The sequence below is a fragment of the Corvus brachyrhynchos genome, unplaced genomic scaffold (genome assembly GCF_000691975.1).
Source record: "Corvus brachyrhynchos isolate BGI_N302 unplaced genomic scaffold, ASM69197v1 scaffold346, whole genome shotgun sequence".
Lineage (NCBI taxonomy): Eukaryota > Metazoa > Chordata > Aves > Passeriformes > Corvidae > Corvus > Corvus brachyrhynchos.
In genome coordinates, this window is record NW_008238644.1 from 1034295 (window position 1) to 1052462 (window position 18168).

Consider the following 18168-nt stretch of genomic DNA (forward strand, 5'->3'; position numbering starts at 1 on the left):
AGCCACAAGCTTTAGGGATAACTTGGCATATGGCTTTCAGGAGGAGAGGGGATACAAAAATTCATTGCAAACTTATGTTTTACTTGAGTATTTACATAAAGCATGTGGCCAAAGTTAAAAAGCCCTCCACTTCTGTAATTCAAAACATTGCAGTAGTACAGGAGACTATTAATGCTGCCTTTATACAGATACCCACTGCCTGAGATTGTAGGCACTTGAATGGTGAAAATATCTAAGAGGAATAGTGGGAGTTATATGCTACGTAACATCAAAGAGCAAAACTGGCAAATTTTTTTAAGAGAACTACCTAAATCATGGATGTTTTTAAGAGGGCTATCTGGGCCTGAGAAGTGGATCTTGCTCTTTTTTTGCAGATGACATTCCAACAGTCTTTTGTTGTTAAATAGCTCCATGGTGCTAATCTGCAATGGTATGTTACCAGAAAACAGCAAATGCCCAAAAGCACTTGATAAACGTGGTTCTTGTAAAGGACCTTCATGTCCTTCAGACGAATGACTCTGGTGAGTTCACTGAGTTGACTTTTATGACTAAGTGTACTGGAATCCTGCTGCACTGTTAATTCGTTCAGTTTATCCAGCAACACAGTAAGGCCACCACAGTTTATACTTGCAGCAGATTCAGCTTTTGGGTGTCACATATGAAAATAAGAACTTGATTTCAAAAATTTCAGCTTTAACCACTGATTTCAGCCAGAATATACCACAAAGAAGCAATCTGTCATCCCTCATACCAAACAGAGTTTTGCTGTTGCTTTATAAACAGTCTTCAGGAACTCAATCCTAAAGGTTCTTCCCACTCAAGTCCTTAACCTGGTCAGGCATGAGATCACGCGCACATGAGGTTACAACAAGAGGTGGCAAGCCAGCACACTTGGGTCTACCCTCACCCCTCCTTTTTTCTCAGAAGGAAATTTTGTTTTAGCACAATTTGAAGATTTTCTTGACAAAACAACACCAGGTCTCCTACAGGTGCATGCCTGTGAGTGCCAAAACACATTGGCACCATCTGGACTGAAGTGAATGCACTTGGGAACTGCTGCAGTACCCTGAGGGCTGTCCTGGGCAGGCACAGCAAATCCCAGCACACAGTAAATCAAGAAAATGTGCCCGTGTTTCTGCAAGGGAAACATCACAAACCTGTGACCTACCTACTGCACTCTGCTGACAAACTCTGTGGGACTTGGTGCTTGCAAGCGCTGAATAACCTGCAGCTGAAAACCTCGAATGCTTAATTCTGCACCCCTGCTTCTTTTGGCTTAGTTATGCTGTTCAAAACCCAGTGAAATCAACTGCAGTTTGAGTATCCAGATACTAAGTCTAAACATGGGGGATTTTTCCTGAGTACAAGCTCTGAAGCTATAAATTATTAATATTAATAATGGGAAAAATCTGTTATGTATAAACAATGTAAGCAAACAGTAACAACCACTTAAATTTGTTAATCTGAGAATTTCTTTTCTCTGATTCTCTTTCATAAACAAAATATTTTTTTCATCAGGCAGTATTCATTATATTAATCCCTTGTGTAGTTACAAGGCAAAAAATGTGGATTATTGATGAAATAGATCATAATGACTCTTTCCAAGCCATTATCATTTATCATTTAAATGTGTATTCAATGAGCTTTAATCTGCAAATTTTTCACGTTTGGGAGACATTATGATTTAACAGATTCATTGTGTTTGCTCTATTCTTTTTTTAATACAATGCATGGCACATGTTCTGCAGGCTACACATAGAGTAATTTTACCTATCAGAATGGACTTATAAAAAACTTACCAGAGAACAGCAGCTGATTATTAAGGCCTCCAGTCCCCCAAAACACAGCAGTGGTGGAACACCATATCATTATACTAATTAACGAGTCAGCAAAATCTTCATAACCCAGTATATTGGCCTTTCTTCTGAAAAGTCTCAGTCTCCCATTACTTCTAAGGACAGCACCTCAACCAATCGCACCTGAGATTTCAACTGTATAAATTTTCTCTAATCTCCCAAACAGGTTCTTTTTCCAGTGACTTAGATTAAGCAAACAAAATCAATGAATGCTCTCTCGTTGTTATTAATCAGTCTGAGTTGTGTACCATATATTGCCAGGGATCCAAGCAACATCAGTCCTTGTGTGTTTTTTTTTAAACTCACAAGAGTCAATTAATAATAATAAGAATAGTGGGTAACATTTTGGCTGCAGCAAAGGAGCACGGAGAGTTCTGTCCTTTGGAGAAGGAAGGTGATATTGGATTTTTAGGTCAGTGTTTGCATAGCTGCACAAGTTACAAAACTGCAAGAAATGTCAGCAATTGGCAATACATGAGCTCTTACTGGGTTTTGGCTACAGCAGATTAATTCCATATCCAGATTGTATATAATTCACTTAACACCCTTTCTTACTCAAGTTTTGCAATTTCCTGAACAAAATCCCTCTGCAAGTGACCTGCACTCTCTCTGAGCAAACTCCCCTTGTCACCAGGAGCACTGCTATTTTCTTTGAAAGACACGATGGGAAAATGCAGGCAAGCTTATCAACCCACAACTCAGACCATCCCCTGGTTGTGGTCTCCTGTTCCTTCTTGACATCATCCCTGCCCGCTAAGCAGTGGGAAGGCTTCCCAGCCAGGCACGAGGCAGGATGCCAGCAAGGGCTCAGAACTATTCCTGTAGCACAGCTTCCCTCATGCCTTTTCTATTTACAGCAGGCTGCTCTGAGCTGGTTCAGGCTTCTGACAAGGAGGCAAGTGATATGCACATGATTGACAGACATGCCAAGATTAGCTGGAAACTGTGGCCTCCAAAACATCTGTAAGACACTGTGCTCCTGCTGAGGAAGCAGCCGAAGCCCTGCTGCCCTGGAGCAGCTGGGAGCTCACCAAGGCACCAGCAGGCTGGGGAGTGAGGAGGCTCTGCCTGTCCCAGGAGGGGAGCTCTGACCACCCTCAGGCCATGCCTGCAGGCAGCTGGAAGGAATGACAGTGCTGAAGGCTTTTCTCATTATCCCTCACAATACTGTAATTCCACAAAAAGCCAGTGGATAGCTGTGGCAGGACTGCTGCACTCTGCCCACGTGAGGTGCATGGGGGCACTTTCATTCCACCCTCAAGCATGGTTTGCCCCATGATCACATACTAATGAAGTATTCATAGATCTTCTGAGGACAGCTGACTTTTGCCTTAAACACAAGTATTTTCAAGTACTAAAACATAGGTACCTAAAAATAAAAAAGGAATCATCCATTGGGCTTAACACAAAATAATCTCACATAAAAGGAAGTATTTTTTAACAGCACACATCTAGTTTATGGCACTGGTCTCTTAACTTCATGCTTATGAGTTAAGGAAACAGCCCCTTGGTGGATTACTTTTCATAGTTTGCTCAGTAATGTGTTTACAAAGCCATTGTTGCAACTAGATGCTTATATATTTTGATATACAGTCAGCACTACAACAGTACATCTTCAGAGATTTCATGCTTATTTCAAAAACCTATTTAAATGGTTCTTTACCTTCCCTCCCAGCAAAACACAAGTTTATTGCCAGATACTCCAGGGCTCCATAGTCCAGTCTGACAGTAATTAAGGCAGAATTAGTGGTGTTTTGCAGGAAATGGTAACAGTGGCAAGTGTAGAGCTAGATGGGCCAAATTAATCTCTGACAGCAACTCCTCTGGAATAACTAACTTACTGTAGGAATTAATTTGACACTTGAAATTTCAAATAATGGCCTCTATTTTTAACTGTCTGAAGTACATAACTCAGAGCCTGAGAAATGTTAAGTGGCTTTTACTTTACTTTGTTAGAAAACTGCTCATCTACTCACTCGCTTTCTACCGTGCATCAAGCTCCTACTCCAGAAATGGGTGTTTTGTTAAGACAATATTGCATTATTTGTTAAGATAATACAATGAATTATTTCAATGCATCCTGCACTTGCTTAATGCTTATCTGCCTTGATAATGGACAGTATTAGTGATAAACATTATCTCTAAACCACGCAATGAACAACACAAACCACATTACGCAAAATTTTGTGTTTGTAAACATCTGCAACATTTCCTCTGATCCTATAATTCTGTACTACACCAATACATAACAAATCCAATACTTAGGCAGTACAGTCTAAAGAGAACTAAAGGTAGTATTTTTCTGTGCATGCCTTCAACTTGAACTCAGACTCCAAACATGGTCTTGGGATTTTGCAGTAAGTTTGGATACTAAGCTTTGGCAAAGCTATCTCTTCCAAACTTTTACCCATAGCTGTTAAATTTTCACCTAGCTCCGTGTCTATATTTCACCTGCAATCTAATCTGATTCTGCAGCAGTTATCTAACTCTACAGAACATCTAATCCAATTCAACACCATTTGTCCATTAAGAAACATCCTTTCTCTGACATGTAAAATCTACATTTTTATGTTTTTTTGGTGTGGTTTTTTTTGTGAAGAAGCCAGCAATCCCTACCAGGACTCTAGAAAGATAGACTGCTAGGAGGCAGCATTCCGCTGTGTGATGTGGGCTAGTTCTGGTCCTTTGTGACTTTGGAAAGGTGAGCAGGGCCCTCAGAGCATCCTCAGGACCCAGGGGAGCGTGAGGAAAGCCACTGGTTTACATGAGATTGTGTTGCAAACTGATCTTCAAGATTATTTGATTTTGGGATGAGGGAGACTCCTGGATAAAGTGAAAAAGAGCAGGAAATCCTTTAGGCGACCCTCAGCACCTCCTCCCTTCAGGCTACAACTGCATTCTGCTCTCCATGGGGAAAAAAACAACTTAACCTCCTTTAGCAGTGAAGGACTTGCACCATTATCTCCCTCTGACTGTTGCATTGATTAGATTGGAAAATGAGTAACTTTTATCACACTTGATCTGCAATAGCACTATCTAGCTTATGTTTATCCCTTTCCATCTACAGAACAGATAATTGCACGGATCCTTGGAGTCAGACGAGACACTGTGATGTCTCTTTTGATCCCTTGTGTCAGGTTAAAGGAGAAGAAAATAGAAAGTTAACCTGTGCTTTAACACTGGCCACTGTCTGGCTCCTGCTGCCAGTCTGGTCTGGGGGGTTCAGACCTTTGCAAGTGCATGTCTGGCTCCTTTCTCACCATGCAGGCTCTCTTGCTGCCACCTCAAATGTCAGAGTCTGCTGGATTCAGCAGCATGAGCTCTGAATTGCAACAGATTTTTGCCTAAAAAAATCAAGTCACAATTTTTTCGGGTTTTGCCTGTTCGTTTGTTTTTTGCCTTCCATTTCTCTCTTCCTTACTATTTTTTTTTTGGTACAGGGAGAGGCAGATTATTTCAATTAAGAGCCTGTCACTGACATTTGTAAGCAACCTTTCTTCAGTTCAGTGCAGCAGTTGCAGTTTTAAGTTTCTCCCTGCTTCTGTCAGGATCTAATTTTCAAGGCCCCGTTGCCATGGCAGCAAGTTGGAATTTTAATCCAGTACTAAAGGTCAAGACAGGTCACCAGTTTCAGTTCCTCTTCAATCTCCCCGTAAGGAGCCACAAAAAGAAGCTGAGATAAAGGTCTGACCTAACAAAAAATTCCAGTCTAGCACACAGCCAGACTTGAAGCTCTGTGATTTGTATAGGCTTTCGGATTTGTCTGGAACTACAGAAATTCATGCTAAATCAAATATGGGCAGCACTGATTCACACTCCTCTCTCTGCAAAAAAGCACATCTATACCCTCAAAACACAGTTGTGTGCATTTAAGTAAGCAGGGACACCCACAAAGCAAATACTTCGTAGAGTCTAACAGGTAAATAGCTGTGCAAGCAATGCCCTCATTACTGCAGACATTTACTGCCTCTGCAGACTCAGATGGGCCTGACAGCTACACTTACATCTTTCTTGACAATAAGAGGTAGATGAGTCAACATCTTTCTTTCAAAACCTGTAAAGATCTTTTTGTGAAGCATTTTGACTAAACAAGACTTTCCAGTAAGAGACAATTTCATTAAAGCTAAACCACCTCCTCCTGTGTTTCCACAACATGGATATTAATTAAACACTCGGTTTGTACCTACTGGAGTAAGGCTATAGACATCTCCCTCCTCCTCCTCCTGGGCTACATCATTTTCTTGGAACACTGCATTTGAAGCATTAGGAAGGTCTCAAAATGCATTTTTCTGAGATGTATGGACACAACTGAGGGAAGCAGCTCTTCCTCTGGGAATTTAAAGCAATAATTAGCTCAGCAGTGGGGAATATTTTCCTTTTTCATCATTTGAGAGGATGTATTTGTAAGGTACAACTATTCTGAATCTGTGGCTCCAAGGGCTATCCAAGACAGAGGATAATGCAGTGAGTGTGGCCTAGCCCCGTGGGGTGTTGTGAGAACTTCACTTCATAAAAAATAAGCCCTCTGGCCAGAAAATTGATAGGCTTTGGAGCCCTGCTGAGCCCTCTGCCCAAAGGATAATGGTAGCAATATAAGTTCCTCTGGATAGAGAATGTGAAGCTGAGAAACATGTGGTGGATTATTGGGATTGTCAGAGAGATTCAGAGGAAAGATGCAAAGGATTAAGTTGGGATATTAGGAAAAGTGGCTGTTAGTCTTACCTAGGGTATTTAGGACACAAATTGGGAGTTTCAAGCCCACTCTGGTACTATGAATGCCAAGTTTCCTGGTAAAATCCATTCTTCTCTCAAACTTATCACCCATTTCTGATTATGACTATTTTGCAGCATGGTGCAGATGAATCTGGGTGACAATTTTCTCTGTCTCAGGCTACTAAAGTCTACAAAACCAGTAAACCATGACAAGAAGAATGACAGGGACTGGAGCAAAGAGCATCAGGAAGAAAAAAGCCAGAGAGAAAAATAGCTTGGCTCTAGATCAGAAATTTACTGACAGATCAGAGTTAAGACAAAGGGAGCACAGTGAGGTCCAAATTATGGCAGCCAGAAAGCCAAGCAAGAAGTTCGTTTGTGTGTATTTTATCAGCAAGTGTGTGGGTCACAAAACAAATGGGTAGGAGAGGAACTGAGTGTGGTGGCTTCCTCTGCTCTATCCTGATTTACATTTTCAGATTTACTGAGTACATTTGTTTTTCCAAATGAATGTTTGAAGTCGCACTGAAGTTCGGAAGTGACTCCATCCCACAGAAATGTAAATTGGGAGGTCAGTTTGAGACTGGCCTTAAGCCATAAAGGCACAACATATGCTGTTGCCTGTGAAAAAGCTCTTTAAATACAAGGAAACCTGTGGCAGATTTACAGTCTAACCAGTTTCCAAAATGGGAAGTGATATGTAGTGGACAGGGAAATACATCAGGAATCCAAACATGTTACTGTGTGTCGTTTACCTCTCTCTATTAATGCTGACATTTCAGTGGTCGCAGTTCGGTGCCTGCATGCACTTGGCAGTGACACAGTAGTGCATCCTGCTTGAGAACAAAGTATTTCAACTGCTACTCGTTAGTTAGGGCAAATAAATGTTGAATTTTTAATGGAGGGTTATACAGTATCAGAGGAAATTCAAATGGTTCAGTGCTCACTTGAGTCGCAATCAGCAATGCTGGCAAGAATGCAGTTGGGTAGCTTGTTTCAGGCAGCCTTTAAGGCATTAAGTCTCTGATAGGCAAGAAAAATTATTAAAAATTGATCAGCAAAATATCACAGAATTAATTTAGTTCTGTTCCCACAATTTTTTAAACTGATTTATAAACATGTCAGGAGAAAGAGATCATGGAAAAAAATGTATTAGGAAATAACTTTATTTTGACAGGGAGGTTAAACTGTATATGAGCCAGCTGAATAATGAAAACAAATTAAAAGTCTAATTTAGAAATTATTTTGAATAATGGGCTTATCTTCAAAGATACAGGGCTTTTAATTATGACACTGGATTTTCACATATTTCACATCAGCTGAAGTATTTTGCAAGTTTGCTTCTATAGGCAACTGTCCACAGGAAACACTTGTATATTTTATCCCAAATTACTTCATACTTTGCTCAAAAGGCAAAGCCTGCAGGAGTGAGGAACAAAACAATACAGTCTGGACTGATTATCATTGCTTCAAACCCAAGAACTTATGAGGCAAAAGGATTCAAAGAAAACTTCTAACTTACAAAACAAAACAGTAAATATGAAAGATGAGCGACATTTTCTCAAAAGAGACCCTTCTATTTTCATCTGCTATTTGTCCCTTTAATACAGTGCACTGGAGCTCTCTAAAGATTAATGGAGCTCCAATTACATGCCACTGTTGTTCCACTTATCATAATTTGTACGTGGCAGTGCGAGGCCCTTGTAGTCATGACTTTCCCAGTTTACCCAGAGGGAATATCTTTGGAACTTCCTACTTCTAACAAACAGGCAGCACTTAGTGTAACGATTCAGGCTGGCCACGTGAAGGGAGGCTGTGACACAAAGCTGGCTGTCACCACTTCGGGATCAACTGCTGCTCTCACGCTTTATTATGGTCGGCTAAAAACTGTAATTAGTAATAGGAGCATTTCAGCTTCTCCTGTGTATTACACCTGGGCTGCATTGTGACTGCAACACTGATAGAGAGTTGATACATAAATAGAAACATGCTTCCTATGCCAGTTGGAGATGAATTTTGCATTTTTGATTCCTGGTACATTTTTGGAAATTATGCATGAACATTGAACGAATCCCTTTTTTTGCTGTTGTTGTTCTTTAAACTGATTTCTTTCCAGGTTAAGAATTCATCAGTGCTTCTTGATTTGAATGTTCTGAATAACAACATTACTTGTTGTCGCAATATCCAATGCTTGGTGTAAAATCCTCTTGATGTCTGATTACTCTTCATAAGGACCTCATGCTGATTCATTTCAAACCGTGAATTACCTTTAATTCATAGCTTGCACATGCTGCCAAATTTTGTTTTCTATGTTCCCAGGTGGCTGTCCCTGACACAGTGGAGATCTTCCAAAAAGCCATTAGATACTTATGAAAAGTAATTAGATGTCGAGAAGCACATTTCCATTTTCAAATATGCTTCCATCAAGTATTATGATAATATTTGGGATTAGAAAAGTACTGGTATTTATTTGAATTTTTTTAGAACTGTGAAGAGAAATCCTGGCCCAACATGAAACCAGTGCTGAACACACTTAGGAAAATCCTTACTGAAGTATCACAAGAATATTTTCAGCTGCTTGCTTTAGTTTTGAGCTCACTGTATTTAGCTGCTCTCTAGTCCCCACACAGGTTGTGTATCATTAAGTATGATGGATAACAAAAACTCCATAAAGATAAAACAAGTTGGTTTTGTCTGATCCATAAAAATTTGCTGCTCTAAGTTTTTAATGGTTTCCGGTAGTTCACTGAGCCCATGAGAAGGGCCTTTTAATACTGTATTAATACAGTAAGTATAGGAAGTAATTTTATGACAGGGGAAGAATACCATTATGATTACATTCTTCTTTTTAGCTAGGCTTTTATGGAAACTACCCAAGACTACTCTGCAGTATGATTTCAAAACACAGGATGTGCTTGATTAAAAAGGTTCTGGGTAGTTTCCAACTGGACAAAGGCCAAATGCTAACAACCAAAACAGAACAAAAAGACTGGATGTTTGAGGATGACATACTTGCAATGGCAATTATATAACAGAAACCCAAGTCATGAGCTGAATCCATCCCCTCAAATTCATGGAAGCTGACAGAAAATCCTTTGCAGCGCAATTGGTTGCACCTTATCTGTTCCTGCTTACCATGCTTCATAATAAACTAATCAGAGCAGACTGGCTGAAAACTGACCGCACAATACCCAGTGGAGATTTACAGTGAATTTGAAATTAAAAAAAGGGAAGCCAAGTGCTGCAGTTTTACATAGCTTGATTTCAGCTGTAAAAATTCATCACGGTAAACACACACGCATGCACATCAGTGTTCAAAATTTCATTTTCAAGATTTTTGAGTGTAAATTAGGATCTGAGGTTAGTTATATGTACATGTTCTCGTGTACAACATAGGTGCAGAATTTAGGCACAAATCCTAACTACTCTGTCTTCTACTTTACCTGTTGCAGAACACTGGGGATTTGGTTTCTTCAGCATGTGGACATAACAAAGTATATTGAAGTATTATAAAAAGGATGGAATTTGTATTTCAGAAAGCTTTATTTGAACAAGAAGCCATGCATCTTGCATCCCCCTACACTAGCAGCATGTTGGTAAATTAATCTACCTTGCAGTATGTTGTCCTCATTTTTCCCCCAGAAGTGTGCACCTGAAAGGTTGTCTTGCAAAAATCATACATCTCTTAGATCTGATCTTCTGTGATGCCAATGTCCCTACACCTGAACTCTGTAATCACATACAGACAGCTTGGCTGCTGGAGCAGGATGCAGCATCAGGGAGGTAAAGTATCTCTGTTCTGCATTCATCCCTCAACTAGTCATGGTATAAGCCAGCGATACGGTGAATGCAAGCACATTTCTACCAACCCCTACGGATTTCTAACAAAGCCAATGGAATCTACAGGACTGTCACTAGGACCAATGTAAATGGAAAAGATAATTTAAGTTTCACTTAAATTGCACGTGTACTTAAAAAATTGGGGAACAGCTAGAAACATACCAGGTCAAAAGGACTCTAACATATCATACAGATAAACAGAGTCAAATTCAGTCAGATTTGATCAAACTGAAATACGGACGACAGATCCTATTGACAAAATAAGTAATTGGTAGGGGATACAGTTTTGAAGTCAGTAAGATCACACTGTGTGGCTGAGAGTGTAGCAACAGATGTTACTGGAGATAAGCTGGACTGTCATTTCACTCACACACTCCAATATCCCTGAAACTGACCAATGTTAGAAAGACTAAATCCTTCTTAATACAAATGCAATCTGATAAACACTCTATATTAAAATACACAATGACTGCAGGAGCTGTCTACCTATCAGAGTTTGTTTGGACTGCACTATCCAGCTCTGCTTGATACCATTACGTCTTTCTGCCCCACTCCTGGTTTAATTTCATTATGTGCTCAAGTACTGCAATTCCCCGTGAAGGTGGTGGTAACTGCACACACAGATCTAAAGAAACACATTGGCCTCGTAATACCAAGCCTCACAGCGGACTGCCTTCTAACCTCCCAAAGCCCTGTGGAAATTCTTAGAAGCTGCCTTAACAATTTTTCTGCAGTAAAAGAGAAAAAGTGATAGTAATGGGTTAGCTGATCTTCATTTGGAAGCTAAAAATAAAAGTAGCTTTATTGCAGCTCTGATCTCTCATGTGTAAAATCTATCACCTACCGTAAGAAGGCAGTTCATTGCAGCAGAAATCTGATTGATAGTACTGGAACTTTAGATCAAGCAGCAGAACAGAGAACAACTGGTTCATAAAATGTACTCAGTGTCTTTGGGTTTTATATCAGGCTTCCTATAGAGAGCTTTGGTCCCATTAAATGCACTATATACCACTGAGCTCTGAAGCACTGTTCTTTTGAAATTCAGCTTATAACTATAAACCATGATTGACAAGTCTATTACTGTTGGTTACAAACTATTGAAATATTGTACTTTATGGTATACTCACTAAAATATTTTTCAGAGTGGAATCCAAATACACTTGCTTTAAGAAAAAAATAATTTTAAGATGCAATAATATTTTGTCTTTTTTTTTTGGTTTTTTTTTTATTATGGAATGGTCCTGATGTTAGATTTGCATCACTTACATGTTCTGAAACATGAATGCACCCATTCTGTTACCAAGAACTGTGGGTACAGTTCACTGGAGTCTTTACAAAAAACCAAGTCATTACCGGAAACCAAACAGCAAAGGGCAAAAATTAATTTGTTACTAAGTTTAATAAATAAATGTTATTCATGCAAATGAATCTAAATATCATTAACATTCCTACCTGATTCTCATTTAATCTGAAAAAAACCCCCAACTCTTTAATTTTAAAATTGAATCATTGTCTCAGCCACAATTTTGTAAAGGTTTACTCAACCAACCATATTTGAATGAGTACTCCCACGACTGGAGTTTATGAGTAAAGAACGGGACCTTCAGAGCCTGCTGAGTACATCAATGGATTCAGCACCCACATCTGCTCTAGTCCTGTATCTCTCACAGTCACAGACACATCACTGAACTCCAACAAGTCCTTTTGTGTACACAAACTTGCACTAAGAATCAGTATATTTAAATTCATTTAAAAAGCCTGGGTAGGTTATTTCCACACTGATTTTTCTTCCCCTTTAGGGATTTTAAAAATTGTGTCTTTAGCAGATTAAGGGCAACCACTAGAATAATTCTGAAGTAATTTTAAATGAACATATTTTATTTACACAACTGTCAGTCAAGCTAGTGCAGTACTGCATTCAGTACTTTAAAACACTTAACACTAAAAAACTCAGCAGCTCTGAACTGAAATCAGACCCACACATTTTCATAACTATAAAACAACAGCCTACTTTTCAAAGTTGCTATTTAGTTCCTGTTTGTAAATTCCTTTGAGAACCTGGGATAAAAGTAAAAAACAATTCAGTCTCCACTCACTGCTACACTACTGCAGCCTTACACCAGAGAAGCACCAAAGAAAAATGGCTTAGCACAATGGAGAATTAGCTCCTTCACAATTTTCAACTGTCATATTTATAGATCATCTGTGATTTTCAGCTGTTTCAAAGTGTATGAAACTCAAGACCAGCTTTTCATCACCAGCTAGCAGAATCATTCCGTATGATGTGTTTTACTCTCTCTCACTGTATGAATGTTAAAATTCCTGCATCATCTGTTCATTGGGTTGCATTTTCTATTGTAAGAGGCTTAGTATCTGATGAGAGAAGCATAAAAGTGATTTAATTTTGGCAAGCTGTAGAACTAAAATCAGCATTATTTCTGCTTAATAAACTCATCTTTCACACATACCTCTGTTAGCTAATGCTTAAAAAGAAGAAACAGTAATAAGCACTGGAAACATAAAACTGGTTTGTGGCTAATTTTTAAGGACTACAGAGAACACCTGAACACCAGGACAAGATTATGAGCAGAGCTAGGTTTTAGTTACCTTTGGAGAAATAAGCTCATTCTTTATGATAAATATAAAATGAGATTTAAAGCTGGAAATAATAATACTTACGACTTTTGTGGCACTGACTTAGTTGCAACTTTCCCTGCTGGATCACTCCACTCTGCAAACAAAGGAAACACATTTTCAAATGTCAAAAGATTACTGTAGAATTAAAATGCACCCAAAGCTGTCAGCCCATCTAATTATACTTGGTTTCACAACATGCCACAATGCATAACATGTAATAAAAAATGGAACTGATCTGCTTTAGCACCACAGAAATTAATTTTTTTAGCCTTTGTTTTAATGACGTTAAGCAGACAAAAAAAATACCCAACCCTGACTGTTAGGACTAGGACGATAAAGACCTACTTTGTACATTGTATCCTGAGGTCAGATGTTGGGAGTCCTACAAAGAAGAACACACAAAATGTCAGCATTAGTTAAGTAAGATGAAGAAGGTAAGATATATCTTGGCTTGCTAGATTAAGGGCACTGGCGTTACACAAACAGGGAAGGAGATGGCACAGGGAAGGGATCATGGGATTGTTAAGGCAGCACCAGTGACATTAGTTTAAAAAAGCATTAACTGTGGAGACAGAGCACCACTGAGGGACCCTTCAGAGCTCAGGCAAGAGCTTGTCCTCAGCTGCTGTAAATCTGCACCCCCCCTTTCTGGAGACACGGCACAGATTTACACCGGCAGCAGCCCAAGCCTTCCCCAGGCTTGGCCATGGATGTGTATATGAGCCATCCAGGATGCACAATTTAGAACACAGCATGAATGCAGCTATGCATTAAATTCAGTTGCCATTGCCTTTCTTTTGTTTGATCTCACTGACTGGAAATACAGTAATTTTTATTGATAGTCACTGTTTTTACTTGGACTGTGACACACAGGATTTGATAAAGACGCGGGAAGTAGATCTTCACCTGATGGAAACTGGTCCAAATCCAATGAAATCAATGGAAGTACAACAACTTAAAACCAGCAAAGAATCTGGCTTGCAACACTGAGCATGCTAATGCCAGGATTCTTGCTGGCTCACAATAACTAAGCTGCTTCCTTAATATCACAGTGTTTTCTGGCTTAGTTTTTCTCTAGGCTCTATAGTTCACAGTGATTGTCATCAACTTTCCTTCCAAGCAGTTTGATCAGTTGAAATTAAGGTGTTATTTACAACCTCATCTTACAGCCAGGCACTACTTTGCTGGAAGTGTTAGTTCTGTAGGATGTTAAAGTCATTAAAGCCCTCACTGCACTTCCTCTTAGGGCATTATTAGTTCCTAATATTATATTGTGCTGTCAGTCAGTCCCTTGTGAAGTAAATAATGCCCTAAGAGTAAACATGGCACTTTAAATTTGAATGTCAAAGGGATAAATTGTTTTGATAAGTTCCACCTCTTTTATCACACTTTTAAAATACATGTTTCTCATGAGAATACCTTTATTTTAATAGCTAAATTGAAAACTTCTAACAGTGCCTGTCTCTGGTTTATATGGCTGCACAACCTAGCCACATTATGTCCTAGATGTATAATTTGGCCAGCCATAATTGATTTAAAGTGATGTTCTGAAGAGACACTTCTGTTGTATTTTTCAAAGTAAGACAAAGAAGCATGGAAACATTTATGTGCTTGCCTATTTCCTGCAACGCTAGCTCAAAAAAAAAAAAAAAATCTAATTTATATTTTGCATTGAAGTGATATGGTCAAGAATTTCAGGATCAACATTTAATGTGCCCAGAAATTAACTTTGATGTGGATCTTAAAAGTTCAAAGCCAATTTAATAGAAACAGAAAAGCAACCCAAAATTTTAGCTTCTCCAAAGCTATGCTTATACTGCTGCCAGTGGAGAGAGCGTCAGTCTGCAGGACTCAAACCAGTTTCTGTAGGGCTCATCAGAAACAGAACACTAAATTAAGAGATGGTATAAATTAAAAAAAAACCCAGCTTCCAGCAGGTAAATACCTGTATTCACACATTCACCTTACAGGGTTCAACTGACTTTTACCCAATTTCCAATGAGGACTATGCTCTTGCAGTTACAAGCCTACAAGAAAGATGGAGAGGGGCTTTCTACAAGCCCATGCAGTGAAAGGACAAGGGGAAATGGCTTCAGACTGAGAGAAGGGTTAAATTAGATATTAAGAAAAAATTCTGTACTGTGAGGGTGGTGAGTCACTGAACAGGTTGTCCAGAAAAGCTGTGGCTGCCCCCTCCCTGGAAGTGTTCATGGCCAGGATGGATGGGGCTCTGAGCAACCTGGTCTACTGCAAGGTGTCCCTGCCCATGGCCCAGAACTAGATGAAACCAGATGATCTTTAAGGTCCCTTCCAACCCAGGCCATTCTCTGATTCAGTGACTTCTGATGCTTTACAATGCAGCAGGAAACTGCAGTGACGGTGGCAGTGCTAGACCAGTAACAATCACATTCCAATAAAGTAAGACATTCTGGGCACTGGCTTTGGTTTTGTTTAAGTCCCAGATACTGCTAATTTCATTTCTTTCCAACTAAGTATGGGAGCTATATTTCAGACAGGGGAAGTCAGTAAGAGGCAAATCACATTCCAGCTTCTAAACCAGGATATGACTGCTTGAACTATAATGTCAAGCAGTACCAGTTTTATAAGCTATTTTTCAAGATCCTGCCTTTAGAAAGAAACTTTTATGTAGCTCCATGACAGAATGGTATAAATTTCCCAACCTGGGGAAGTTCTCGTCCCCAAACATCATCAGCTCAGTGTTGTTCAGGTCCCAGCATGAGATACCTCTGGCAGAACCTGTCCCAGGTATGGGCTTGATCTCTAGCAGTGCTACCAGAATCATAGCAAGAAGGCAATAAAGGAATTTGGGCTAAAGGCATTTTCAAGTCATACAATTTAACAATTCAGTGTGTGTTACATGAACTACAGGCCCTCTCTGGGCTAGTGCTGAGTGTGTGCCTTTAACAAGGCCAGTACTGAGGATCACATGGCCTGACTCTGTGGGGTGTGACACAGACAGATGCCATCACGCTCTTCACATGCAGGGACCTTTTTAGCCACCATAATTTGACTATGCAGCCAAAACCTCACCATGCAATCAATCAGTAAGTGGGGAAAAAAAGTCCATTTCAAACCTTTTCATTGCACAAATAATAATGGAAGAAAACCAAACAAAATATAGTTTACTTGACATAGAAAGACTCCTATAACAACAGAGATAGAAGTTCACTTGGCTTCCACTGGGTCTTCAGCAGCTTTAAATAAGTAGTTCTACTAGTAGCAACAGTCTGATTGGGAATTTCCAACTCAAAATAGTATCAGAATTTTTTTTTAAGTGGGACCAATTGCAAAAATAAACTCTCCAGCAAAGAGCACTCAACAGAACAGAATGCTAATCAGGTCACTGGTAATAGCCTACTTGTACCTTGCTTGGGATAGAAAACTTGGTCTGCTCAGCCTTGCCAGGAGTGTGAATAGCAGTAAGAGGAGGAGGCCAGGAATGGGTCATCTCCTAGAGAAGAAAGAAAAAGTTTAGAAAACAAATTCATGTACATAAAGAAGAAAGAGAGCTAAAAATGGTCACATCTGTTCCATTGAGCCTGGAGATGCAATTGCTCAAGGAAGCAACCTCACCACCCCACACCCTTAGGTTGCAGATGAGCACCTTAACAACCCCACAGGCAGCACTTCCTCAGAATGAGAGAGAGGACAGGTTTTACTCTTTAAAACTGTGACCATCCATGTCTTCATCAACTGAGGCCACCTCCATGGTCAGCCTGCCAAGCTGTATGAATAGAGCAGGATTTTACCTGCAAAGCCCAGGCAGCAAGGGGGCCCTCCTGTACAGCACTGGGTGCAACCCTGTAGGGGAGTGCATGGTGGCAGGATGCAGCCCTATTCAAGACTGCAGAGTGGGAAAATAAACAAGAGGCAGGTCTAGAAAAATCTGGAATGGGCTTGCAGCATGAATGCCTGGAATAGGAGAGAGCAGGGACAGTGTCCTGTGCATCACAGCATCTTCTCGTGGCACTGGCCACAGGCTCTTACTGAGGTAAGCAATGTCACAGCCTCAGAGCACTACTGATTCCACTTTAAAATGAGGGACTGAGAAATCAGGTGACTCGCACAGAGCTACTCAGAAAGTCCATACTTAACCAGGAAATCCAGGTCTCCAGTGAATCCTGCCTACCAGACCATCTAAGCAAGGCATCCATTTTCTGTATCAGCGTGTTTATCCATCGTTTGTACACTCATGTCCCAATTATCTTCAAAGAAACAACCTGGGTGCCCATGGCTATCAAACAGCAGCAGAAGAGCAGCACACATCTGCTCCTTCCCACTGCAGGGAACTGCTGCCCCAGCAAACCTGACAGGAGCAGACTGGGGCTTGTGCTTGGAGCAGGGGGAAAATCACTAAAACCCAGGAACTGCACAAATGTTGGCTAAGGCAGAGCTTGTAAATGCCCTTCTAATGAGCGTGTTTTATGGGAGACACTGCTTCTTTCTCTCTTATCTTTGTTTTTAATTTAATAAATATGCAGGGAGGCAGTAATAGTTGTCTCTGGCATTCTGTTGTATCTTTGTCTTGCTTGTCTTTCTTTGCCTAAAAAGCTCAGAAAGAATTCTTTCTTGAGAGAAGGGAGCCAAAGAGCAGAAGAGCATCCGATCTCAGAAATCTGTGCAATGGCCTGACTGCAGTAAACTAAACTTCCCAGCTGCTATTACACACTGGTCAAACCCAGGGTTAGTCACAACAAAGCTTATAAACAGGCCAGTTTCTGTAGGCTAGATGACAGCCACTGCAAATGCTCCACAAATAAAAACATAACATAATACACTTAATTAAAGAAAATATAGGTGTTGTCAAAAGGGCACTGTGGTGGGTCCATTTTGGCTAAAGACATGCCCTGGGTGGCGACAGCTGATAGTAACGTGTAGTTCACTGAAGACAGAGCCAGCAAGTTTCAGATCTCCAGCTGTCCCTCCCAAATTACGTGTCATACAGGAGGTTAGGAGAGAGAAAGGAAAGCTGTGCACTATGGTCCTTCCTCAGTCAGTGGGACAGGCAGACATACAAACTTCCTTGGGCAGATGGGCCAGGAGCAGGGGAGGGCTTCTGCACTCCTGCAAGAACTTCTGGGTATCGCTGTAGAGCACAGGG

The 18168-nt window shown here is 40.2% G+C and overlaps 1 protein-coding gene across 9 annotated transcripts in view; it reads right to left on the bottom strand.

The window, feature by feature from the left end:
* Window positions 1–18168, bottom strand: part of AFF2 (AF4/FMR2 family member 2) — a 364304-nt gene that overhangs the window by 119436 nt on the left and 226700 nt on the right. For all 9 annotated transcript variants that reach the window (XM_017737562.1, XM_017737554.1, XM_017737553.1 and 6 more), the window contains exons 5-7: window positions 16432–16518; window positions 13392–13428; window positions 13089–13140 (exon numbers count right to left, since the gene is read on the bottom strand). In XM_017737562.1, the coding sequence (XP_017593051.1) occupies window positions 13089–13140; window positions 13392–13428; window positions 16432–16518 (176 nt within the window). The remainder of the gene's footprint in view (window positions 1–13088; window positions 13141–13391; window positions 13429–16431; window positions 16519–18168) is intronic.